Source organism: Alligator mississippiensis, chromosome 2, assembly GCF_030867095.1.
Source record: "Alligator mississippiensis isolate rAllMis1 chromosome 2, rAllMis1, whole genome shotgun sequence".
NCBI classification, from domain to species: Eukaryota; Metazoa; Chordata; order Crocodylia; family Alligatoridae; genus Alligator; species Alligator mississippiensis.
In genome coordinates, this window is record NC_081825.1 from 253111908 (window position 1) to 253139649 (window position 27742).

The window sequence follows — 27742 nt, forward strand, 5'->3', positions numbered from 1 at the left end:
GCCGCCCCAGTGCGCGGGCTGGCCAGGGCAGGGCAGGGCAGGGCAGGCAGGCAGACGGGACAGCGCCGACGGCACCCGCCGCTCCAGCCCGTCCCGCCGGGGCGCCAAGGGGTGCTCCTGCCCGGGTCCCCCGAGGGAGAGGGGCGGGGAGGCCGGCCCCGGCCATCCACGCGGCCGCCCCAAGCTTGCTGCCCTCTCCCAGGTGCCGGGGCCCGGCCGCGATGTCGCCCGTCCTGCTGGTCCTCGGTGGGTACCGCGCGCGCTCCCCCGCCCCCGATGCCCGCGGCCCGGGCGGCGGCTCTGCGGGGCCCGCGGGCCTGGGCGGAGCAGCGACTAAACGGCGTGTCTCGCCCGCAGGTGTCTTCCTCCTGCCCGGCCCCGCGCGGGGAAGCGACGGCTCCGGTGAGTGCATCCCCGCCCCTCGACCCGGGCCCAGCTCCGCGGGGTCCGTGCGGGCCTCCCCCGCCCGCCCCCAGACGGGACCCCCGGCCCGGGCCAGGCGATACAGGCGCTGCCGGGCCCGGCTCCTGCGGGACTGCGGCAGCCGCAGCCCGCCTCGGCCCGCCCGGCCCCTGCGTGCGGGAGGCAGCAGGGGGGAGCGTGGAGAGCCGGCCCCGCGGGCTGAGCCTGGAGCTGGCAGCGAGGCCCGTGTGGAGCCGGGCGGGTGCGCGGCTGGACGGCGCGGGCTGCGGGCAGGCCCGGGGAGGACACACACAGAGGCGGGCTGTGCGGTGCCGCACGCCCGGGCCCGGCACAGGGAGGCGAAGCAGGTGCCGGCGGAGCGCGCTCCGACACCGCAGCGGGCAGCGAGCGGGCGGGCGGGAGGCAGCGGCTCCCCGGCCACGAGCTCTTCCCTGCATCCGCCGCGGGCTCCCGGCCCGGCGGTAAGAGCCCCGGCCTTCCCCGCACCATCGGCGCCCCCGAGCCGGCAGCCCCGCGGGTGCGGGACTCGCGGCGGGGCCGGGGTCGTGTCGTCTTTGAAGTCCTGGCGAGCTGTGGCCTCAGGGTGCAGCGGCCGGGGGCCGCCGCCGCCCACCCCGCCTCGTGCCCGGGGGACAAGCCTCAGGCGGGAAGGCAGAGTCGCCGCTCCTCCGCAGTGCCGAGATCCAGCCAGGAAGAGGCGGCGGCTGCGGGACGGGCGGGGAGGCCGTGAACAAGCCCAGCGTCCTCCTGAACTTCAGGTACTTGCAAGCGGCTGCCGCTGTAAGTTTAGGCCTGCTTCAGGCCCGCAGGTGTTCCTGAGAAAAACACATTTTGTATGTGTTTGTCCCCGCTCCTCCCCCAAGGTAATGAGAAAAGGTAATTCTTTGGTCTGGGCTGCTTCTTGTTTTTAATCTAAATAATTTTAGAAAGTACTGTCTGGGCGATGGTTTTCAAATCCCCGAGTTGCACTGGGAAATGTTTCCTTTGAGCTCAGCCCCGCGGCCGTGGAGAGGAGCACTGCAGTTCATTTCGCCGGGAGCCGGCTCGGGCTCCCGAGGCCGGCGGAGCACAGCGGGGACCGGGGCTGTCGGAAAGGAGACAACCCCGCGGGGACAGAAATGTCGAGTAGGACCAAGCACCGGCCCCGTGACCAGCAGTCACCCAGTTCCCTCTTCCACGGTCAAGGCAAAATCGGGCTTAACGCCATGCGAGCGACCGGGCTTGATGTTTTCTCAGTATTTGGGTCTATTCGCGTGTTAAAAAAATCAGCTCCCTCCTTTTTGAATGATCGGGGATACCGGCTTGGCAGCGGCACCGGCCGAACCGTGCAAAACGCCGGTGTAAACGGTGACTTGAATCTCAGTTCTTTCTCCCTTTATACATTCCCAGTTTTATATTAAACTACATCGAGATTTGTTTTTCTCAGGGACACTTTGCTGTCTCTCGTACCTAAACGGCACGGGGGTTGCTGCACCCTAACAGGGAACGAAATTTGGCAGTGGATCCCTGACTGTGCCTTGCTAGCCGGCTTGAAATTGATCTTTAGCTGTAGCAAGAAGCAGGCGAGCTGCGAGGGAGGTGAGTTATGCGTGAAGCTGCGAAACGGATGGCGAGAGGAAGCCTGAATGCTGTAGGAGGAAAGTTCAGCCTTCAACACCCCTCTATTTTCTTTTTTGTATGTGTTTGTTTTAGGCTCCGCACGAAGAAAGAAGACAGCTGCTCTTGCTTTTCTAGATGGCACATCCTCCATTAAATCTGCCTTAAATCTGGGAGCCGTCGCGTGTGTTTGCCTGCCTTGCTCGGGGAGGTGTTTTCGTGCCTGAAAGCCTCGGCAGAGTGGTTGTGTGGGGGCTGCCTCCACGTCCTCACGGCTCGGTCGTGCTTTGATCGTGTGCGACTCTCTCCTACTTGGCGTTTCTCAAAGCGGGGTAGGGAGCGCGGCAAGAGCAGGGGTTGCTTTTCACCCCTGCAAGACCCGCGGGTGCTAAATGCCCCAGTGCCTGCTGCGACTGCAAGGGGATCCCAGATCCCATTGGTGGTGCAGACAAAGAATGAACGACACGGCTTTCGGACAGCTGGGGGGGCACCTCTGGGGGGCAACTCACATGTGCTGTCCATAAATCTGAGCTTTCCTAGCATTTGCGCGACCTGCAGCCAAGCTAGGCGCTGGCGTGGCAGTCGCACCTTGGGATATTTAAAGGACGTCTCTGCTTTTGTGAAATAAGGACTCGTATTAATTTTTTTCCCCCCGGGTTTTAAAGGTTTTAGTGCGCGGACGGCTGCCGGGTGCAGAGGCTGTGGAGCTGGGTGCGACCCTGGCGAGGCGAGCTGCTTTGCAGGGCTGCCAAAGGGCACATGATCCCTCTGCCCGCGGGGCCCCCGCAGCACAGCCGGCAACGCCGGGCCCGGCCTGCAACCCCGCCTGGAAAAGCAGAGAGCCTTGCTGCACCACGTAGCTGTGGAGGGCATGCGGTACTCCACATGCTGAAGGAGGGACGAAGCGAGGAGCGCCGGCTACTGGAGCTAGGGGCGAGGGAAAGGGCCGAGACCGGAGCATCTTTGATCCGACTCCCGAGCTCAGGTGCGCCGTGCTCTCCGTGCCACCATCGCCACCCCCGAGCACGGCCCCTCCCGGCCTCTGGGATTCCTCCTCCTCCCTCCACCCGTGCACAGCCTGGGCTGCGGGCTCGGCCACGGGCTCCTGCAGGCGCCAGGAGCCGCTGGAATCGCTTTCAAATGTAAAACTAACGCGCGTTCAGGCAAGGCGGCGAAAGTCACGTCTGGACAAGCTGTATGTAGGCACGTGTGTCTCCGAGAGGCAGGGGAGTCGGGGTAACGCAGCTGCGACTGAAAACCCTGAAAAGGAGCCTGTGTGTGAAGGAAACTTCCTCACATGGAAAGAAAGAAAGAAAAAACAAACAAAAAAACCCCGCTCTCTATTGCTAATATACTTTTCCTTTAGTATTAGGCTAAATGTCGCCTCGGGGGAAAAACTGTCATTTTTTTAAACTTGCACTTAATCTTGTTTAACAAAAAAGGACAGAGATTCCTTTATATCATTAAAAAAAATTCCACTTTTGCTTAAAGCTTAGCTTCATTCATAGTATCATAGTACTTAGGGTCGAATGGACCTAAACAGAGCATCAGGTCGGACACCCTGCCCGGTGCCGGGATCATATCACCCCAGCCAAATATCTGTCCAGCCTCCTCTTGAAGCCCCCAAGGTGGGAGAGAGCACCACCTCACTTGGGAGCAATGATCTTAGCAATGATTCAGGTGCAATGATCCTTACTACTCTCTTTCATGCGCATGCTATGATCTTTCTGAACCTTAATGTCCTGCCGCGGGAGTTCTGAATTCAAGTATTACTCACAGCAAGTGTTACCCAGAACCAAGCAGCACACCTGAGTGGTTTGCCTTCCTCTTCCAGAGAGTTTTTATTATTTACTGCTAAGTGCTGGCAATGTGCTTCTTCTGGACATACAGGCACCTGGCCTAAAAATCTTAGCTAGATGAGAGCTGAAGTAGAGGAGAGGATTCGCTTAATTTTTCCCCCATAAATAATCGGACAAAAAAAAACCCTTGCATCTTTGGACGTTCTCGCTTCCCACCCACCTTATTTTAAGCATTGCATATTGTATAGGCTTAATTTTCAAACGATGGCCAGACACTTTCGGGCAGAAGGAGCCCTGCAGTTGAGGTGTACACAACTACCGTGATTTAAGCAGCCAGGTTTGGTCACAGGGATCCAGAAGGGCCTCACGATGTCCTGTTCAAAGCGCCTCTGATGTTCTTTAAAATAAGGCGTCTAATGTCAAACGCACGGAAAACCTCTAGGATGAGCCAGGTATCCAGGTTGTAGCCCTATTGCTCTAGAGGAAAAAGCAATCTGAGCTCATGGTAGAGGCGATATCTTGTATTAGACCAGTAAGATTTTTGCCAAAAAAAAAAAAAAAAAAAAAAAAAAAAAAATCTTTAATTGCAAGCTTTCGGGCACAAACTTCATCAGGGTGAACCATGGATTTTGGCGTCTTAGTGCTTTATGAAAGGTTTCTAGTTGCCTGAAACCATTTGGGTATGCTGATGAAAAAGTGCTTATAACGATTCAAGGATAAAACGGCTTTGAAGGCTAGCATTGCACGTGTGCTTACCTGCAAGGATGTTTAAGTTTGTGAAATATGTTTGGCACTTAGGCTATTTTTCTCATTGGTACCATCTACGGCTTATAAACTGGATAGGGGAAAAAAAAAAAAAAAAAAAAGCCGGGGCGAAGTTGTCAGCGGTTATTTCCAAGGCAAGAGGCTGGTGTGATGCCATGAGCCTGCTTGTGACTTCTGGCCCTAAGGTCTTGACTCCCATGTGAATGACGTGCTCGTGCCAATAGGAAAAGGTGTCTGCATTTCAGGAAGAAGAAAAAAGAGATACCAGAGGTCCCAGCGGCGAGGATGTGGCTTCTCAGGCGCCCTCCGTGCTGCTCTTGCAGCTCAGGGCTTTCTGGTGCCTTCCTCACCGGGACAGGGGCAGGGGCAGGGGCAGGGGCAGGGGCAGGGCCCGCGCCCTCACCGCCTGGGCGCCGCGGGCAGCCGGTCAGGTGCAGACATCGGCATCGCAGGGCCGAGGCTGAGTTTGGGCTGTCACTGCCGTCCGGTGCAGGAAGCGAAGTGCCGCTCCTGAACTTAGCAGCGGCCGCTGCTGGGTGCGGCGGGGAGATGCTGGGGGCGGCACGGGCAGCCAGCTGCAACGTCCCGGGAGCTGGGGAAGAGCAGCAGGAAGCGCCGTGGTCGTACAGAAAGCGCTGGAGCATTGCAGGGAACCACGACATCCGGGCTTGCCCAGCCGGACTCTGACTCGGCCCCTCCGCTTTAGCGGCCCCGGCAGAGCTGGCCCGCGGGCGGGCGCCGCGGTTGCTCTCGACCCCTTTAGGCAGCTTGTCTCTGCACGGGCCTCGCACACCGCTGCCCGGGAACCGGGCGCTCTCCTTCCGCCGAGCAGGCGATAAGCCGGAGCGAGCAGCAGCAAGAGCCGCCCGGAGCCTTGCAGCAGGGCGCGGCGCCCGCCTCCCCGCGGCTCCTGGAAATCCCAGCCGCAGCCCGTGTCTTCGCCTTTCCGAGCTACTTTCATCGGGCTGCCCCACGGCTTCGTTTCTCTCGGGCTCTTTGTTACCGAAAGAGGGCATTAGCGCTGAGCAGCTGATTAAAAGCAGTTTCGCTTCGTTGCACTACCGCTTCGTGCTCTCGGCCCGGCAGTAGATGAATGCGAGTGGCCAGGAACTTGGTGCTACGGCAATAACCGATGGAAATCACTGCTCCTCGGGGAGCCCGAGATGGAAATTTCGCCTCCCTGCACGGGCCTCAGTGGGATTTCCTCCCAAGGCAGGGGGTGGACTGCTGTGAGCTTTGTGGGCTGGAGGCTGTCAGGGCTGGCCATCTCAGCCTTCAGTATGTTTCTTTGAGGGGCCCAGGTGTCTTCTGCAACCTTCCTCTTGCTCTTATGCCCTGGCAATATCAACAGTTACCGATGTTTTGAACTGCCAAGACCAAGGCTTTCTGTTGTGCCCTGTTCTCTTTGCTGCTCTGTCCTTTCCCCCAAATGTCTCCATTCTTTTCATAACTGATGAAACAAGGGTTTAAAAGATTTCCTGTGTTCTTTAAGCAGGGAGGAGAACTGCAGTACAAGGCAAGCTAATAAGCTTTAATGTCAAAATCAAATGAGTGCTTGCCCCTGATTTACAGCAGGCAGATTTGAGAATTGTCTTCCCAACTCCTCAGGTTGCTGATTTCTCTTTTTCTCTTTAGCCCTCACAGCCATCACATGCTTTACAAGAGGACTTGACCTCAGGAAGGAGAGGGAAGATGTCCTCTGCCCAGCAAATTGTCCCCTATGGCAGTTCCATGTCTACGGAAATGGTGTTTATGCCTCCCTTTCTAGCATCTGTGGAGCGGCCATTCACAGGTAAGACAGATGACTAGAAAATATTTCTTGAAAAACTTGTTCTTCCACAAGTGCTAAAGCCTAGATCCTACCAAACTGTGGGTTGGTAGGAGAAGGAACTTCCTACTTACTTTAGAAGAACAAAATATAATTGAATAGGAAATTCCACACTTGCAGTCTAAGGGCCAGTCCTGTCAACATTTACTACTGAGAGTAGCATCAAGTACAGTGACATTTCATTGACTACACTGGGACCATTCCAGTGAAAGCACTGGTCTGAGTAGTAATGATTCTCACAGACCAGAACTAGTGGGATGGACATGAGACTTGGTCTCTTCCCACCCATCCCCATCTTAATAAACATTTTCTCCTTGTGTAAGCCTACAATCATTGCAAAAAATGAATTATGAGCACATCTACGTTTGTCTTCCTCTGTAGAAAAATGCCATGCATCTACTCCAGTTAAGCAATAGGAGTCAGGTGTTTTGCATCTGGTTTTCAAGGTCTAGAGCTATGCTGCTAGCAACAGATGAGTCCATTACTAAAGCAGTTTTCTTTGTTTCAAATTTGAGGTTCTCTATATTGTATAAAGGTTTGCATAGGCACAACTAAACATGTTTGTGATTGTTTTTGCTGACCAGTTTGCTTCCTTAAGGCTGCACATCTCCATCTATAAATTCCATGCATGTAAACACTCCTCACTCTATCATCGCATTAGGCATGCTAAATAAATGCATTAGCAACATCAGCATCAGGAGAACAGCTCCCTTTAAAAAGAAGGGAGAGAATAACTCTCTAAAAATCTAAATGCAATTAAAACAAACAATTTTTGTTTATTCTTTTAATGTGAAAGCTTCTGTATTGATAAAATCTGAACATGGGGAAGGTCTGGATGGGAAATTTACTCTCCAAACCAAGGTTGGGCAATGGTCCAGATGCTATCCTCCACCATACACTGAACACTTCTTGAAGTCCTAATTTTCAGTCATTTGTGTGCACCGTAGAACTATTGTAAGAGCAATCACTCGAACCACGTAGCTCTTGAAGGATTGTTTGTCAAATACGTAACGTTGCAGATAAAAATTTTAAAAGGTAATAAAAAGAGCACACTATAGAGACTTTTGATGCTAGCTATTAAAAGAAAGCACTTGATAAACCAAAGAAAATTAATTTTCCTCTGAGGAGTTCTTTACCTGAATTAGAAATAGGCCCAGTTGATTGAGTTCAGATCAAATCTGAGTATTTATCTCCAATTCAAAGCTTAATTCTCCAGTGTTGCTCATGCCAAGTAGTGCTGACTCCTGCAAGTAGCCCCCTTTACTTCAGTGAATAAATACTATATGGCCCATTTAAGAGCGGCAGAATTTAGATCCAGATAATCCAATTGCAGCTTATGTAAGTTTCTGTGAAAGTTTTGGTATGTCATATTAAAAAGCTTTCTTTCCTTTTGCTATGCCAAATTATTAGCAGGATATCTTTTCCGAGGAGAAAAAAGAAAGGGGTTATATCTACCACGACGGGAGTTAAAAAAGAATTTTCCTACAAAGATCATACCTGGCAGAAGGAACTGAAGTATAACTACTGAGCCGTAACTGATCCTTCAAAGTTCCTGAGCTGGTGCAATATTGAATTACACAACACAATATTGAATTGCACAAGTTGGAGATCTGATCCAATAGTTACTTGTTCAACTGTTACATGTTAAACATTTCTTAGCTTCTAAAGCAGGGGTGGGCAATTATTTTGGGCAGAGGGCTGCTTAATGAGTTTTGGCAAGCCATCAAGGGCTGTATGACAGGCAGCCAGGGGCAGATCAATATTAATTTTCTAAATTTTTTAGGGGTCCTGCCAGCCGGATAGACTGGCCTGGTGGGCCGCATGCGGCCCATGGGCCGCATTTTGCCCACCCCTGTTCTAAAGTCTAGTCAGAGGTCAGACGTTGAGTCTGACCTACAACTTCCACAATTCTTATGTCACAAAAAAGTAACAGTTCTACTACATTGGCTATAAATCATCTATAGGACAGCTTAATCGCAAGGAATGTACAGATTTTCTGAGTTGCTTTGGTTATCACTAAGGGAACATTGCCAGAGACTTTGTCTGGCCAGAATGACTGGCCTTCTAGCAGAGTTAGTCAATTGGGAAGCTTTGGTTCATTGCCCGCTGCTGTCAGGCCAAATGTAGCAGGGGGGCAATGGAGGCAAAGAAAGTAGAACTTGGAGGGTAGGGAGACGAGGAACCCAGCTCAGCTCAGGGCCAAAGACACCTGTGCAGATGACCACAGCCAGGCAGACCAGCAGCATGAAGATACAGTTGGGAGGAGTGCTGCTTCAGGGGAGGGAATAAGTAGATAAACTTTATGGAGTAACTGGAAACTAGGTCCCATCTTTTGGTCCCTATGCTCTAAATTCGCTCACTCAGCTGTCATCCATGACTTCAGGCTCTCAGGAACAAGTATCTTTGTCCAGGAGGTTCTACCAGAAATGCAAACTGCAATTACATGCTTAAAAATACATCTCTGAGTGAGGGGCATGTCTTTTATTTGGAAATTGTCCAGCCCCAATTCCCTCACAGATGTGGAAGGAAAATCTTGATTCTGTTTTCTCTCCCTGTATAACACATGTAGACTTCCTACAGACATATACAGGCATCATGTCTTATTAGCATAAAGACATGGCATGTGGGTCTGTGAGAAGTTTGCTTTTAGGCTGCAGGATTAAGTCAAAGTACATGGGGTTTTTTAAAAGTCTACATTACCAGCTCTGCTTTCCTCAATTTCTGTCTTTCCTCACAGTGGAACACTGTCCCTGGAGTTAAAGACTAATGTCTTCTTCTCTTCATGTTGACATGTTTTTTTCCCCTGTATTTTCATCGTAACATTAGTTCTGTCAATTGCATGGACAGCATTTTGGCATCATTTTGTAATCCTTAAGCAGTTTCATCAGTCTGATTATGTTACTTTGACAGCAGTTAAGAGAACAGCCACTTGGCACCAACTCATAACATTTTCAAAAATAACTTGTGTGCATGCTAAGGGGTCTGATGTGACTTTCATGGATCCCAAAGCACAAGAAAGTTTAACCAAAGTTTTGAGGCAAAATTGTTTTTGCCTTTTTTCAACCAGAGACAGTATTTTAATTTCCTACTGCTGTATTTTTCTTGCTGCTCCAGCAAGTGTTAATAGGATGGTTTAGTTTGAAACAATATTTAAAAAGCTAACTAATTCTCCCTCCCATATAAGTGTAGAATTACTTTCCCCCAGCTGGAAGAATCTTAGTCATCTAAGTATCAGGTTTAAGCTTAGATTCCTCCTTGGAAAGAAGACATTAAGAGTCTGATAGCATCAAGTTAGCCCTTCATCACTTCTAGGCTAAGTACAGACATTTGGGGGCAGTAGGGGGAGGTTAAATCAATTCAAAATGGCTGCCCAATAACAGGCAAGTCAGAATGGGAGGGTTAGCTGGGGAGCTGGGGATCCAGCAGGCTGGGAGGGATCAGGAGTCTGCCAGAGGTGGGGTGGCAGGTGTGACCCACGAAGGGCAAGGGGAGCAGGCATGACCTGCAGGTATGTTGCGGGGACAGGCAAAACCCATGAGGGGCACGGGGAGCAAGCATGACCTGTGGGTGGGGTGGGGTGGGGTGGGGTGGTGGGGTCCTCCCCAGCAAACCTACAGCCCCATCCCTCCCACACCTCTCCCCACCAAGACTTTCTTGCTGAACTCCAGCAGCAGTGAACACTGATAAAAGCGGCTGCACCTGGAGCGGCTTGTGGATGGGGGCTGAGAGGGCTGGCTAGAGGGGAGACAAGGGGCCGGGGGGGGCAAAAAATAGACCAGTGTGGGGAAAGGGGGGAATGAAAAGAGCAGCCCTGGGGCTGCACAGGGGAAGTGAACAGAAGTTCCATGCGGCAGTTTGACCTAAATCAAATGAGTCTGCAACTATATAGATCCAGGTTTCATCATGAAACGGTTCTGCGATTTTTAGACCAGTTAGTGTACATGGGACTTCTGTTCGGTTACAGGTATAGACTGAGTGCCAGTCGCTGAGAAGGGGTCTGTAAGTGTAAGGTCAGCAACAGGACAAGACAAGTTTACATTGGGCGGGCATTTTGAACCCAATTTAACATCCCAAATGTCTGTACTTAGCCCTTTTAGTGGTATGATAGGCAAATTGATTTTCATGCCATTTATCTGAGGAGGAGATGAGTCTTTAAAACTCTAGTTCTGTTTTAAAGGAACAGAGGAAATGGGTGAATATCTGTGGGGCATTGCTGTCAGGCAACTAGGGTCAGCAGCAAGAAACATGGTGAAATGAAATGAAAGGGGTTCCTGGAAAATATATGAAGTTCCACTGTTACCAAAACAGCCCTTGGCATGTAAGATTGGCACAGGAGTAAAGCACAGTAATTTTGTGAAAACAAGTCATTTTTAATGACAGAAACTCTATTCTTTTCTCTAGGAAAGCCATTTTTCACTGCTAAGGTCTGACACAGGCCTTCATGCAGCATGAATTTCATTATCATGAAAACAAAATTCCGAATTCATTAATAGAAAAACAGAATGATGGAAAATGTGGCTATTTTACTTAAGCACATATTATCATTGATTCAAAAATATTGGAAGTAATAACCTAGGTAAAACTAATAAAAAGAGGTAGAAGATAATTTAATAAAATCATTTTAATTACATTGACTAATAAAGTATCAAGGGTGTGGGGAGAACAGTAATGATTTTATTTTCCTGATAAGCTTCTCTTAAAAAAAAAAAAATCAGTTAAAAAATGCAAATTCCCAACTTTCAGTTAATAGCAAGGAGTGTTAAAAATATCTGCAAAGAACATATACTCAAATAGATACCAATTTGGTTTATATAACACGTAAAAATATAATTAATTTTAAAAGTGTCTAAGCTAATAGGGTTTTTCTTGAATAAACAAACAGGATAAATCTCTGCTATTCTGTTTTCAGAGAAGTGATCTTCCAGTTTCAACAAAAATGAGCTTCTTTGTAAATGATTCCATGCCAATCAAAATGGAAAGTCTGTACAAAGTAGACAAGACTGGTCATCTTGTGACTAAAATAAACAAAGCATTGTCAGGAAAATTTATGATGTTGAGCCTCCAGTATGAAATGTTGAAGTGAACTGGCTGATGTTGTACAAATAAGACATTCAAACAAAGGAAATGAAAAGGAATACTAAGCCTTTGCCATGAGCTCAGTGTCTATATCAATAACACCAGTACATATGCAAATAATTTCACCGAGATTAGAAACCAACTCTAAAATTTAACATTTGATGCAACATTTGCTGCTTCAATTTTACTTTTTGTACTAGCTACATTCTGCCATCACTAGGGCTTGAAACTTTCTGGTAATAGTTTTGACTACAACAAACAACAAGGCAACACAATTAACAGGAGGAGAGCACCCACCCATGTTAAGTCTGGTATGTTTTTAAATAGGCTCGTTTGTTATTTCCTCCAAGTTAAATCAGAACTTCTCCTTCTTGGATCAGCAGTTTTGGTTAAAACAGGAAATCACTAGTCTGTGCCTTTCTCTTTTATTAAAGAAAACTGTAGTGCTCTAAAGTCCTATTCCTTTTGTCAACTTTAAGTTATATTCTCTTCTCCAGTAAACCTGTGTAAATCCAAAATAATTCTACTACAGGCCCCCTATCTACTTCTATTGCATATGTATGCAAGTGTCATTTTCCACATTATTTTATTTAGGAATGTCATTTTTTTAAATTTCCTTATTTAATTTTGAAATGTCATATATGGAAGCAGTGGTAGAAACATCACTTAATATGTATTGAAGAACTACACTATTGCGATATATAGATGCAGATATTAGCTATGTTAGAAAATCTGTTGTAATGGGCTTGGACAGTTAGGTAGATTTTTTTTTCTCCCTAGACAAGAGCTCAATTGGTCAACATTTGTGCTGGGGCAGCGTGAGGTGCAGACCCAGGGGCAGTGTAGGACTGTGGTCACAACTCTTTGCCTGTGCACCAAATCCACAGTGCTTAAACTGTTGGAAACTCCACTTACAAGTGAAATAGCGTAGGTGGGAAACATCTTTAACAACCATTCAAAAAGTACTTAAAAATAAAATAAAAAATCTCTTTTGCTTCCTACTAACACAAGAAGTTCCAGCCTAATGTAATTTAAAAGGGTACAGGGTGTAAAATCATATAGACCCTACTGTGGAATATTACACTTAATTATGCAAATAAGTTTTAAAAATAAATCATCCTGCCCATGGGCAGATCCAGGAGAGGAGTGAGATGGATGGTGAGCCATTACTTATTAACACTCTTCTATAACACCACACCAACACCATCATGAGTACTTACTTAATTTCTTTTGTCCCACAACATTTTTATGCGCATAGAAGTTCTTGGCCTCTTTCCCCATTCCAACTGAAATTACTTTCTTCCAATCTGGTAAGATTTTCTGCTTTTTAACTGCACGTGTAAAGATTTTATTTCAGAAATGGGTTGTTGTGCCATTTTAACTTGTTTCTATTTCTGTAACTCTGGGCATGTCTACATGTGCAATTAATGGGCATTTACAGACATGCTCTGGGAGGTAGGGTTGAGGGGACGCTTTAATTAAAAGTGCCCAGAGCATCATGTGCATCAGTGTTCCTGCAATGAAAAATGGTGGCGGGGTGCTTTGAACTAAAGCTCATTCGATGAGCTTATGGCATCCAGCTCAGGCATGGCATCCAGCTGCAGTTTCATGAGCAGATCAGTTAATCAGCTGTGACCCCTGCCTTTCTTCCCTCTTACTTAATTAATAGAGTCTGCTCCAACACGCTGTAATTACAGTGGATCGGAGCAGCCTCCCTGCACATGAATAGGAGCCCAATGTGACCGGATATACTGTGGCTCAAAATGAGCCAGAGTAAACTAATTCCAGTGCCACCATCTACACATATATTCAAGCACCATAATTAACTACACTGCCAGATACCATTGTTTCTGAGGGACTATCTGGCAGCACAGTAAATTAGTCTACTGGAACCCCAATTGCTGCACACGTATAGACAATGCAGCAAATTAATCTACTGTACAGTAAAGCTTTTCATGTAGATGTGCCCTCCCTGTATTAATTGCTTATAACTGCTCTTAAAAACTTCCCCTACTTTTCAAACTTGAAGTAATAAAAAAAAAACATTTAAACCCAAAACGTTCATATTACCTTTTCCAAGGATGAGATTACTCTGTATTCATCTGAACCTTCAAAATGTCCTTGTGTAATAAAATAATTAGCTGCAATTAAAATGTCTGTCTTGTAGTAATATAATTTTCTTTTATCCTAGTGGGGTGGTCACCAGTACAGGAGGACCTGTAAGAGTACAGAGCCTGCCTGGGGAGGAAAATTATCCTGCTGTGTATGCCAAGGGGATCCAATCTCAGGCACTCACTAGATGGGCTTCATCTTTCTCATTGTCCAGTAGGTGGATTGCATTTATTATTCTGTAAAACCTATTTGAAATGTTAACCAAAATCTTAATGGCCTTCAATCCCATGTCCACATAATCAAACTAAACGCCCATGGGAATAAGAGTAGTTGATTTTCTCTCTCTTTTTTTTTTTTAATTGTGTGAGAAAAGTGGAGGATAAAACAAATCACTTCAACACACTATTCTAGTTGGCCTATTCAATCTGGAGCTTCAGCTGAATCGATACAAAAAAGCAGACCTTACCCTTTGACCAGTCCACTACTCTTTCAGGTGTTAAGGACTCAACAACATTCATCCAAGGGAAATGTGCTAATAAGCAGTCCTGACAAAGGCCTCTAAGAAAATTTATCTCCTTATTTTGTAAGAAACCAAATTGGTAGCTCCTAATACTGCACTGTGTTTTTTCATTTAAGGCCTTGTCTTGTTGGGTGCTCAATTCCCATAGGACTGAGCACCTTGCAGGATTAGTTCCTTAGTTAGCTGCAAAGTGATTAGGTGCCTCCTTTGGATCTCTACAAGTCACATATCTGTATAGAAACTTCTGTAAATGTATGTAAAATAAGTGAAAAATATGTTGGGTAGCCCCTCAGCAACATTTTGGCAAAACATTATTGTCTTGTTTTCAAAGAATGTTCCAACAGAAGAAGGCATATTTGGTTTCTGGACTGGTTATTTTTACAGGAAGAAAAAGCCTCGTTATTGTTTACATAATTTATTTTCTATTAATTAGCTCATATTTGCACCTGGTATCCATTACTGACTAAAAGGTTTGAAAAATGCTGAGAATCTTCCAGTTCAAATTCCTTACTGGGAGTCAGAGGTTCCTAATACCTCTCAGGATCAGGCCATGAATTATAACTGCATATTTGTCTTAGCTCACAGGCTGGTATTCAATTAATCATAAATTGTATATATTTCAGAGTTGAAGGCATGTGGCAGAAAACTTGATTACTTTTTAAACACTGACGTAATTTGAATGCAGTCAGGTCCAACACACTTATCTTTTCAACATTATAGGGGTAAAGAGTGTAGCCCTTGCAGCTGCTGGACAACCAGTATCAACAGCGCGTCCCTCCACAGGTATGAAATATTTGTGTAACAGGATGTCTAATGGACATCTTCCAAAAGCATGAGGAAAGCACCATGATTTATGAATAGTGGACTGAAAGGCTGAGGCTCATAGGTTATGCTTATCTTTTTAATGAAGTAATGTATACGCTGTTTTCTTTAACTAAAAGTATATGGTTTACATGCAATATCAGGAAACACTTGTAATCTGTAGGGCTGATTCTGATCTCTGTTACGTTAATCTAAACACCAACTAGAGTGAATTCAATTTTATACAGGTATTTTGAGAACAGATTTATAGTTAAAGAAAACAGTTCTATGCTCAGGTTGCTCATTTCCATTAAGTAATAAGGATGATAGTGAAGAGAATACTTTCCTTTTAACAGAGAGAATTTGAAAGATAGTCTGTCAGTTCAATTATTGCACTACTCAGCTGCTTGAGCCACTCCACTCAGTCTTCAGTTCAAACATCATGGGCCAATTCCTGCTTGTGTCCTTCAGAATTACTGCTTTCACACCGCCTTCTTAAGGCTCTGTCCTCTTCCTTTCACAACTATCTCTTTTGTCTCAGCTTTTAGCGAAGCTTCTATCTAGCAAAACTTTACCTCACTGGTAGCAATGCAGCTTTGAACCACATTTACTCTGTCAAAGAAATCAATTACACTGGTTTAAAATGCTTTGTTCTTGACAGATCTAAGTTGGCTGCTGCCTCTACCTGTTTTGTCCTCTGGAGACCAGATTCTATTCCACCCTGGACTTGTGTATCCAAGTGCAATTCTATTCCAGCCTTCTCAAGGATTTGCAAAACAGTTAACAGAAATGGTAGTTCCTCCTTCTCCTTGCTGCTTTTTTTGTGATTCACTCTTAAGGGTCAGATGATGGTGTATTACAAAAGTAGATTCAATATGGATTTTCAGGCACGTGAACAGGGTGGAATTAAATCACACAGGCATCCAAATCCAGTTAGAGGCCCAATAGATGGAATAGAATCTGGTCCTAGGTGCTTGTAAATTGACTGTTTAGTATTTTGTTCTAGCATCTTTCCAGGTATTGTCTTTAGACTGAGTGATGACCTGTGGTCCTACTCTTCTTCCTCTTTAAAAATGGATACAACTTCTTTCTTTTTACTCCTTGCCCTCCAGGAGCAGCGGCACCAATTTTTCTGTTTGTCCTGCAGTGAAATGCTGTTACTTCATGTTGTCATAACTTGATTTCTATATCCACAGTGGACATTCTTTGCTATAGACAATTTAAAGCAAAAATGGTACCCCTTTTTGCTCTTTCATTGAAAGTTGTGTGTGCTAAGAAAATAGGGTCCAATTGCAGTTAGTCCCCTACCTTCTTCCTCTATTTATACCTATCTCAGGCTCTCTCTATTTATATTTTTTTAAATTTAGTTTATCATCATTTCTGTTGCTTCCTGTGAAAGATTCTTCTACATATTACTCTTTGTGTAAAGACCTTTTATTAAGTTCCTTTACAGTGAGATTGCCACAGCCCTCACATAGTTATCCAAAAAATATTATGGCTCTGGTTCTGGAGAGGAGGCTACATTACTCACTTGCTACTCCCCAGTAGAAATAGTCTTCGTTCCAGAGTCTATACACTAACCAAATAACTGGCTAGTTGTAGAGAGGGGACGTTAGCTACTTCATGAAAAAAGGTAGAGAAATGAACTCATTTCCTATAGTAAGAGGGAAGAAAGGCAGGGGCCACAGCTGATTATCTGATCTGCTCATGAAACTGTGTAGCTGGATGCCATGCCTTAATCTGGACAGATTGCAAAATTAAAATATAACCCATACCACCTTCTTGCATTCTTTTAGCTTCAAGGCATGCCATCTTGCTATTCCATTTGTAGGTCCCTAATAATTTGTGCTGCTTCCTACATTTTAGGAAAACGACCTAAGAAACCCCTTGAGAAAAAGACTGGGAACAAAGGTAGGAATCCACATAATTAACTTGTGCGAAGCAAAATGCTAATGTTTATTTGACTTTATCTTAATCTAATTATCCTGGGTGTTCACAGACTGTAAAGCAGATATTGCTTTTCTGATTGATGGAAGCTTCAATATTGGGCAGCGTAGATTTAATTTGCAGAAGAACCTTGTTGGGAAAATATCTGTGATGCTGGGAATTGGAGCTGAAGGACCACATGTGGGAGTTATACAAGCCAGGTACCCAATTTATTTTAAGGAATATTTACAAACTGGGTGATTAATAATTAGAAACTGAAGAATATGAAAAATGATCAGCAGTAGCTTTCTTCTCAGAAATATGAAAAGCTGAGAGACATCCAACTAAAATCACTTATTTATAGGAAACTAAATAGCTTACAAGAAGAAGTTCCTAAGGCAAAATATCTTATTAACAGAATAGACTGTTGAACAAGGTACCTCCCATCCACTGGTAATTCAGTAGCATCCCTGTAATAATAGGAACAATACTGAAGAATGTATTTAGCATTTTTCATCTGAGTTAACAACTAGAAAAAGGAATCAAGCCAGCAATGTTGACTGGCCCTATATCTGCATAACACAGTGAGTGGCCTGTGGACCACTTTTGGTCTGTAGACCACACATCAAAGTGACAAAACCTTTTATTTCTAAACCTCCAGATTATATACAACATGGATAATGACAGTTATAACCCCTTATAGTAGTGTTTTCATATCTATGAAGAAAGTTATCTCAGTCCAGTCCTAAATAGATAAGTATCCCATATACAAAGAGACAACTGTGGGAATATGTGATTAAAGTTTGACCTGATACTGGCTGTGCTATAGAGAATAAGATTTGGGTGTCCATGCTTTCAATCCAGTTTGATTCAGTCATATAATTCACTTTAGAATGAAAGAGAGGAAAAAGAACTCAGCAGCTGGGTCTGGGAACTCATATTCTCTCCAAATTTTTTTTAAGCAGTACCATGAATTTTAATACAATACAAAAATAAAGCATCTTTTGTCAAGCTACAGGTTCCAGTATGTCTAAGGATGGATTTAAAAACCACAAATCAACTCCTTGTAATCTTCCAAAAGACACCAGCAAAATCCATTTAAATAGCAATGCAGCTTCCAGCACAGTAGTGAAATCTTTTCTTAAACTTCACAGAACTACATTTAGTTCTGTGACGATCATGATTCAAGTACTGTAGACCTGTTGTTGTGTGGTAGTAGCTTTCCAGAATGTAACAACTTTGGTATATTCATCTGGGATATAAGTAGTAACATTTCTGCTTTTGTCTAAAAAATGGTTCTCACCTGGGGTAGTCTAACACCCCTTCAGGAGTTCTGTTGCAGGCACCACCATCACCACTGCCAGTGCAGACAGTCCTGTGTGCAGGGCTGGGGCACATGGACATGCTCCTGCATTAGGGTTGTGCAGGAGCACCCTAACTTGAAAAAGGTTGAAAACCACTGATCTCAAAAATTAAAACATCTGTTGGATTAACAAGTGATTTCCCAGACACATTTCTCATCAAGAAAGTACTCTTTAAAATATGGCTCTAGTTTTTCTGTAGTAAAAAATGAGTGAGAGTTAAGATCATTTTCCAAGAGGTGCCTCAAGTCTAATGAGGTTGAAAACCATTGGTCTAACCTATTCTTAAAACTGTACAAACAACCTTGTCACACAACCACCAGGCATACTGCCCCAAAATACCAAGAACACCGTAAGTATTACCCTAACACGTGAAGCAAGGGAACAAGGGCATTATCACCATCCTGCTGCTGCAAGGATGCAATTTGTTAAAATATACCTGAATCAGAATAACTCTTTGAATTGAAACACAGACAGTGCTCTATACAGGGTATAAAAGACATCAAAAAATTATCACAGAGACCCCCTCCCATACACCTACCTGTATCAAGAGCAACTCTAATGGAATCAAAAGACTTCTTTGATTATAAACCTGGGATGAGGGGAGAATCATTCCCAGAAAACAAGAATTATCAAATAAGCATTTGTTGTTTTGGGATTATAGGGTGTTGTAGCACATTGGGGTCCCAGGGATGGCTGTGATGCCCCCTGGTGGCTCTGTGACTATGCCCTGCTCTGCCCCTAGGGTGCCTTCCCTTCTTGCCCACCACACCTTGATGAAATACTAGTAATAATAATAGGGAGGCTGCCCACAGGCCTTCACATGGCTCCAGTCCAACTGGTCCCTTGCTGGGTTACTCTCATCTCAGGCCCCTTACTGGGCTGCTCAGGTTGATGGGGCCCTGCATGGCACCCAAAGCTTTAGGGGCTAATTACATGACTAATCTTCCCCTACACCATGCCCCAAGCCTCATGGGTGTTACACTATCATTGTTCTCCTGTTGGGGCTTCAGCCTTGTCAGCCTTTGCTTTTTTACTCTCGGCTAGGCCTTCTAGGCATCAGTGGGACCTCCATATACACCCCTTATACTCCCAACCCAAACCACCAGTATAATGGTAACATAACATAAGCCCCTGGGCTATAATATAAACAGCAACATTGGAAGCAGCTCCCTGCCCTTTTAAGGGGGCAAACCTTCCTTCACCCCTTGTGCTGGCATACCTCTCAGCCTGGGCTCCTTGTGAGCACCCCGAGCCTCACTGTTTCTGCAGGCAGCAAAGTCTAGCATCCCTGGGCATCTCTGGACAGGAGCTCCTCACCCAGTCACTGGCAGGTCTAGACCAGCTTGCTAGCCCAAGCATTAGGCTTATATGCTCCTAGGGCCCTGCCCGCTTCCGGTCAGTGGGCTGCCTGCAAGTGCCTGCTAATTGCCTCATTTGCCTGGGCAACCGGCAGCTACTCTACCCTGCCTAGCCAGCAGCTGTCCCTTGCTGAGCTGCTTTTATCTTAAAGGAACAGGGAGCCCCAGGCTGTCTGTTACAGGCGTTTCTAGACGTGCTCCAGGAGGGGGGGATGTTTTAATAAGAGTGGCGCTGAGAGCTGCTCTAATTAAAGGTCCTGGAGAGTCATGTATCAGCTGAAGGACCACATGTGGGAGTATTAGCATCCCCGCACTGAAAAATGGCAGCAGGGGTATTTTAACTAAAGCTTGTCAAACGAGCTTTAGTCAAAGTGCCCCCCACTGCCATTTTTCAGCATGGGGACACTGACACATATGATACTGGAGTCTGCGGGAGTGTGGTAACTACCATGCTGTAATTACAGTGCGTTGGAGCAGCCTCACTGTATGTATATAGGCACCCATATACTTCAACATACTGACTAGAACAAGTGAAGGCATTTGCAGTTCAGTGTCTTGAAGAATCAGGCTATTACTGGAAATGCAAAATGCACCCCATGGTGTTTCTTGTAACTTAAAAAATAGTTTTAGACCCTCATCTTGTATTAGGATCCTCTAGGGCAAGCTGATCCCATTCTTCAGCTGTAGGGATCCATTCTAGTAGACATGATGCTGAATCAAGTCCTTGAATTAATAAAAGTAGTTCTTTTGAATTGGAAATGGTATCACCTAATTCTTACAATTGATATCATATAAGTAGTTTAAGCTTTATTCAGTCTGTTGTTCACCGTAAACTGGGAGTAATTCATTAGGGTACAGAGATTTAATTTTAAATGGTCATGTTCATAGTGATATATTCATGTTTACAGTGATATAAGTAAAAATAAAATTTGTTCCCATCTAAGTATATAAAATGAAACTAAACACATTTTAAATTAAACAACCAAAACAAAATTCCACTCCTTTACTTAATGGTCCTTACTTACCCTTGCTCTAAATTTGATTTGCTGTGCTATGTTTAAAATAGTCACCAACACTGCAAAAATGATAGTCTCAAATCTTTTATTATAGTAATGGTTAATAACTTAATTAACTGTTACTGGAAAAATGGATTTCTAGATTCAGAATGAAAACAACAACCAGTTCATTTTATTATTAGTCATACCTGGCTTTGTTCTATTGTTTTTTTTAACTGGTGTTTTTATTTTTCATGTAGTGAACATCCAAAAATTGAATTTTATTTGAAAAACTTCACTACTGCAAAAGATGTTTTGTTTGCCATAAAGGAAATAGGGTTCAGAGGAGGCAATTCTAATACAGGTGAGTACAAGCCCTGATCAAAGGAGAAATTACGTGCTTTTAGACCTGCTACAAAGCAATAACCTAATTATTTTACACTAATACTTACAGTGAGAACAAACTGTATCCGAACATTGCTCTGAGTGTCACTTGAAATACCACGTTAAAATGCTGACCATCAAAAATTTAGTTTTTAGAAGTTATTTTAATATGTTACCTCAAAATACAACTGAAATAGTCATTTCCAACCTTTAAATGGTAACTGAATTCTTCACTTGTAACAGCTTTGTTTCTTGAAACAAATTCATATCCTATAGGATTATAATTTCATTGTCGTAGAACAGATTACAGATTTTTTGAAGTAATCAAGAGCAGAATTTATCTCTTGATATCCATTGGAAAACATTACATTTTACAATGATCTCAGTCCTCTCCAGTTAAAAGCAAATATCATGCAGTATGATAGAAATACAGTTATCTGGTTTATTATTTGAAGAAATGAAGACTGCTTATTTTGTGTTTTCCCACGCAATATAGTGTGGAAAAAGCAACTCAACATAGCTAAAAAATGTTTTAATTTATAATCCCAACAGTACCGTCATAAGAGTTCTGCCAGTGGAAAACTGAAATTACATACAAACATCCTTTTTACCAAATGTTCTTACTTTCTCTGTATGTGGGTGACTTTTTCAGGCTGTGATGCTCCCATCTAGGTACTTTTAGTAAAAAAAATCGTTTCCTTTCTGCCTGCTATGAAAAGGTGAAATCAGACTTATTAAATTAATGTAGAAACTTAAAATCCCAGTTCCAAAATAACTTTTCTGGTTTTCTTCCTTCTCTTCAAAATTAGGAAAAGCCTTGAAGTTTACAGCTCAAAGATTCTTCTCTATGGACAATGGAGCACGCAAAGGGATTCCTAAGATCATAATAGTTTTCTTAGATGGCTGGCCCTCAGATGATTTAGAAGAAGCCGGTATAGTGGCCAGAGAATTTGGTATCAATGTATTCATTGTGTCTGTAGCAAAACCCACACCTGAAGAGCTGGGAATGGTTCAAGATATTGGCTTTGTTGACAAAGTAAGCAACATATTATTTATATTATTTAGTTTCCAATTATAGGTGTTACATATTCCAAATTACAAAATATACTGAATTCCACATGAAGGCACCCAGGTTTCTGCCACTGGACTTGTTCAAAACCAGCTAAAAGCTGACACAGCCCCACAGCTCAGAACCTAGCTCTGGCCAACCCCAGAGGCCATTGAATGGGATTCTCAAAATTAGAGTTCTCCACCTACTGCAGCAGCCTAGCCCCATCCCTCTAAGCATCTCTGCACCACCTGTTTGCAGGTATTTGTCTTCCCATTACTAAATTATATAGTGGTTATAACACTTAACTAAGATCTGGAAGACCCATGTTCAAGTGTCTAATAAATAGTTAATTTATATAAAGAGTGAAATAGCTCCACCAGGACAGAGGGAGAAAGACCCAGCCTGAAAAATCCAAGAGCGTGCTGGGCAGGGCATTCTCTAGAAATGTAGGTTTTAACTTCTGGCTATCTTAGGATGTGCCGGGCACAGCTGGTTTCCTTAATGTTCCAGCTGTGCTCAGACATTATATAGGGAGCCTGGGCCCATAACTTAGGGCTGAGTCAGCTACCATCAGAAGCCACGTCCAGACGAGCGCGGCTGTGCGGTATGTGGTGCTGCAGACACGTCCAGGAGAGAGGCACTGTATTATTAAGGAAGTGGTCCTAGATTTCTTCTAGACTGATGACTAAATACCAGGAATTAGACATCTGACTGTATGTTGTATCCGCAATTCATGGTCCATACAGGACGGTGTTGTAAAATTAGAAGCTGTCACCAAAAACTATACATTTACATTTTAAAGCTAAAATAGAACTCTCAATGCTTTAGATTAATTAGCCCTTTCATTTAATATTTGAATAATGCAGTTAGAAATTCCAGCTTTTATCCTTTACATTTATGTGAATATTGCAAAAATACCTACCTTAGAACCCATAGGAACAATGGGGCGGGGTTGGAATTTGACATGAAAGGTATGTCTATACTTAGTTCCACCGCCAGATCCACAACTTCAGCCCAAATTTGCCAGACAGCCTTATCACAAACCTCTTAGCTCAGACTATGCTGCCCCCAATCTTCCCCTGGTCTGGCTCTGCCTTGCAGTGTTTTCAATAAATTACCAGAGCACCGTGAATCTATCCTTAAGGCCTAATTTTGGGTGAGGAGGAGAGCACAGGTTCAGTCAACTCCAGCTGGGTTTCTTGATACACCTCTTTTCTGAAAAATATCAGAGTCCAAATACTTGCCATGCTTTGAAATAAAACATTTACATATGTTTTTTGATAGTGCATTCACCAGAAGGCTCTTTTTTGTTTTGCTTTGCTAAACAGGCTGTCTGTCGAAACAATGGCTTCTTCTCTTACCAAATACCCACCTGGTTTGGTACTACTAAATATGTAAAACCCCTTGCGCAGAAGTTGTGCACTCATGAGCAAATGTTGTGCAGCAAGACCTGCTATAATTCTATCAACATAGCTTTTTTAATAGATGGCTCTAGTAGTGTTGGAGACAGCAACTTCGCCCTTATGCTTGAATTCATCAGTAATGTTGCTAAAGCCTTTGAGATCTCCGACATTGGCTCCAGAATTGCGGCTGTGCAGTTTACCTACGATCAACGTAGCGAATTCATTTTCAGTGACTACACCACAAAAGAAAAGGTTCTCACTGCAATCCGGAACATACGTTACATGAGTGGTGGTACTGCTACTGGGGAGGCCATTTCTTTCACAAACAAAAATGTATTTGAACCAGTGAAGAATGGACCCAACAAAAATTTCCTTGTTATTTTGACTGATGGTCAGTCTTATGATGATGTAAGAGGGCCTGCAGCCGCTGCACACAAAGCAGGTAAATGATACACCTATGGAGATAAAGCTACCTCTCTAGCATCTTTTCTTGCAGAGATTTCACCCTCATTTGTGACTATTAATTCTCATTTTACCACAGAAAGTTACTTGGGTATTGTTGCACCTTTTGTTCAAACAATTAGTCCAGATTCTTGGAGCCCTGAAAGGTTGTTTGTATGAGGATGAGAAACCAGAAATACGAGTCACATATAATCTGGGTATAATTGTATTAATTCACAAAAATGTGCGTGTGAGCTCTCATGTCCATAAACGTGGGAACAGCAAACAGTAGCAGGCTATTTCCTTGCTTGAAAATCTCCAGCTTTGTAACTCTTGAAAGTGCTGGTCTCAAGAAGTTCTGTCTTGATGCTTCATCTCAGGGCTGTTTACTACAGGAAGGAATTCAATTGTTCCTTCTCTTGGGCCTAAAAACGCATGTGGCATATCCCACTGGTTTTAACAGGGTCTGTGATTTTTGTTTTAGATTCAAGACTCACTCAACGGCAATTATTAGCACCTTTCAGCATAATATTTAAACTGTATATTCCAAATTAGAAAGATGAATTTGACCAGTAGAAGTCACAGAATTTAAGACTAGAGCTGATGTTTCCTGGTTCCTAGCTCAACACATACTGAATACTAGATAATCCTGCCCATTTAAAATATATATATACGACTCTTCTAAAGAGAATTACCTGATTCAGTCAAAATTGTATGAACCAACTATCCTATTTGCAAACTGGAAAGATTTCAAACTCATGTCATCGGAACTTCATCTGATAAAAACATTTTATGTTTTCCTATTAGTTGCTCTTTAGATCTTTCCTTCTTTCATTACTGACAATTGAAACATTTTGTAATTTAATTTATATAAGCTAATCAATTTATTTCAAATAAAAAAATCTAAAAGATCATGATAAACTCCAGTTGGAAGATTATCTGTTCTTAAATTTGAGCTGATCATCATTATCATCATCATTCATTAAGGAGGACAATTAGTGCTTTTGGCCAAAAATGTTCTTGAGCTGCTGTCACTTGAACACAGTAGTGATTCAATGTTATTTTCCATAAAATCTTTTGACAAGCCAATTAATCCAACAGGTTGGATTCCTATTCCTGATGTGCAATCACACTACTTAATTGTGTCACTACTGTCTTCATGTACAGCATTGTATAAAAATACCCTTATAGGTTACCCCATGGTTTCACCAGGCTTCTTACTGAAAGCAGGCATTCAGGGCCTGATGCTGCTACTTCTGCTACTCTGGTGCTCAATGATGAAAGTCACATCTATGAAAGTTATTTTCTTTTTAGTTACAAATATCTCAGGTTTACAAATTGTCTCTTACTCTGTTCTAGGTATTACAGTTTTCTCCATTGGTATTGCTTGGGCACCACTGGATGATCTGAAAGCCATGGCCTCTGAACCAAGAGATACTCATACTTTCTTCACAAGAGAGTTTACAGGATTGGAGCAGATTGTTACTGATGTTACTAGAGGCATTTGTAGAGATTTCTTGGACTCTAATCAGTAAAGGAGAACCTGTTGGATATTACTACTTCAAAACTAAATCAGGAAAGCTGAGAATCTCTCTCTCAAGTGCAACTTTTCCATTCTTTTAATATGCAATCATAATGTGTTTGAATAAGTTGCAAAGGCTGCCTTCTGCTTTCTGTATTCAAACAAGGCTTCCATTTAACAAGTTGTGTTTAATTAAGGATTGCAGAATTTGGCCAAAGGTTACCATTTTAAATATATACTTAACATCCCAGAATTTAAATTTAAAGTTATGCATATGTTACAAGATATCAGCTGTATAAAGAAATAGATAATAACTTAATTCTCACATTAATGTACTGTCATTTACCAGATGTCACCTCATAAATGAAAATTACTTTAAACATATAACACAACAACTTTTATAGGATCTATACAAATTAAGATACTACATTTATTCCAGGAGGCTCTGTTAGTATTGTATTGAAAGGACTAGCCTGGGAATGTGTTGTTTTCACAGAAATATTTTCATTAACAGGTGTACAACAGCAAATATTACCTTGAAACTTAGCATTTGAGTAAGTTCTGATTGATCCAAACAAACCTGGGAGTGGCAGACTTTACATACATATATAGGTTGTCTCTGGAATGAATGACAATTAATTCAAATTAGCTTCCATTTTCCTGGGAAAAATATTATGTCAAGATACTTCACAGGTACTTAAAATGGGACAATGGATTTGCACTTCCATGGAATCCCAGGATAAAAGAGTTTATCCACGGAGAAATTTGACCTCCGTTTTACCCATCATGTAGTTTCTAATGTGATATGTGTCAGATCTTTGAGGCCTTATCACCTTGGCAAAATGTCTTCCAACTGGTATTGAATTCAATTCTTAAATTTCTAGTAAATTCAAAAGGTCTGATTTTTCTTCTCTACCTTGCTTGTTGGACAGTCATTTAAATATGGTTTGAAAATGCTAGTATGTTTAGTAGTGTTTATGCTGACTTTTTTAGAGGTGTCAATGAGGTAAAGTTCAAGGCACAGAACTAGGGCCAAAGCAATTACATTCACCCTTCAAATGGGAGCTGAGGACATTAAGACTGAAAATCAAAAGTAGCTCAGATGACCAGCTTTAATTTGCCTACAGCAGTTTACCAAAGCCAATAGAGAGGACTGTAAGTAGGAAGAGAGAGAGAGAGAGAGAGAGAGAGGGAGAGATAGGGCATGATGACCAGCAAATGATTACTTTTGCAGCAGCTGTTTGATACCAGTTATAACATCTTTAAGCCCTTACTAGTGTGGGTTGTTAAACATGAAAACAGTTCTTGAACATCTCTTCCATTTGCTTACACCTATAAATGTACACATGTCTTTGAGATTAAAATTAGCAATTCACTGCAAGAGGTGTTCAGACATCTGAAACTAACAGTACATTTTGATTGAAGTATTTTCGGATAACCCAGCGTATTTCAGGTAAGATTCTGTTAACAAAACAGCACTTTCCTGTTTAAATATCAGACTGGGGTTTCTTTAATTTCTTTCAGTTTGTGCTATTGGTTGTAAAATTCTAACTAGATATGAATGGTACAGAAGGGATGATATTTATCAGGCTTTTTGTAGTGTATTTTTTTTAATAACTTATGACTGGCAATATATTACACTAAACATGAATGGCAAGGATGCCTTGTATTTTTCTATGATTGTTATCCTTAATTTTATGTGTGTTTTTAGATGTGGTTTTCAGCTATTGCTGTAAGAATCAGCCACGTATTCAGAGACAATATCAACATTGTGCAGACTATAAAAGTTTTGCCCACTTAGCTTTAACTTTTTTATATGAAAATACACATATTGCAAGTACATTTTTAGACTGGGACAGCAGATACGTATTACTATTCTGTAATGCAAAATCATTCTGTGATGAGATAAACCTCCTGTAATACAGATCAGATATGCCAATAAAGCAAACAACATAAAGAATGCAAGTATCAGCATTGTTTTTCATTACTGAATTGCAAAGAAAAAAGTTAAAGCATCCTAACAACTCCTGCTGGTTCTGTGATTTTTATTTTTACCCTAAAATGCCTGTTATATCAATACTCCATATTAAATATGATAGTAATTTAATTATCTGAATATAGATATATCAACCAGCTAGTGAATTCATAGTTATTTTCCTCTGAATTGGTCTTGGAGGTGGTGCTGAGGACACCTAGACTTCTAGTTTTTGAGGACTTCAACATGTTTTGCTTTGTTTGTTTTTTGTTTTTTTGTTTTTTTATTATTGAGAGAAAAACTTCAGTGATTTGAAGATGAATCCCTCAGAACAAAAAATAGGACAGTTTGGATTCTTGAAACAAGGAAATATTTTGGAATAAATATTGTAATCTTGTCATAT

General features: G+C 43.1%; 1 protein-coding gene and 1 long non-coding RNA gene across 3 annotated transcripts; both read left to right on the plus strand.

Annotated features, from left to right (window-relative positions):
• COCH (cochlin) lies at window positions 1–27742 on the plus strand. 2 transcript variants are annotated; one of them, XM_006263028.4, is made up of 11 exons: window positions 1–246; window positions 358–402; window positions 6219–6375; window positions 13679–13812; window positions 14840–14902; window positions 16787–16831; window positions 16920–17067; window positions 20824–20927; window positions 21757–21983; window positions 23327–23843; window positions 25202–27742. In XM_006263028.4, the coding sequence occupies exons 1-11, from the start codon at window positions 222–224 to the stop codon at window positions 25375–25377; spliced, it is 1641 nt and encodes a 546-aa protein (XP_006263090.1). In that variant the 5' UTR covers window positions 1–221; the 3' UTR covers window positions 25378–27742. The 2 variants fall into 2 exon arrangements, with proteins under 2 accessions (XP_006263090.1, XP_019344348.1); XM_019488803.2 differs by lacking the exons at window positions 1–246; window positions 358–402 and adding an exon at window positions 5182–5861.
• On the plus strand, window positions 418–2192 carry LOC106738324 (uncharacterized). Its single transcript, XR_002090685.2, has 3 exons — window positions 418–1181; window positions 1850–2001; window positions 2116–2192. It is a non-coding gene; the product is annotated as an uncharacterized LOC106738324 (long non-coding RNA).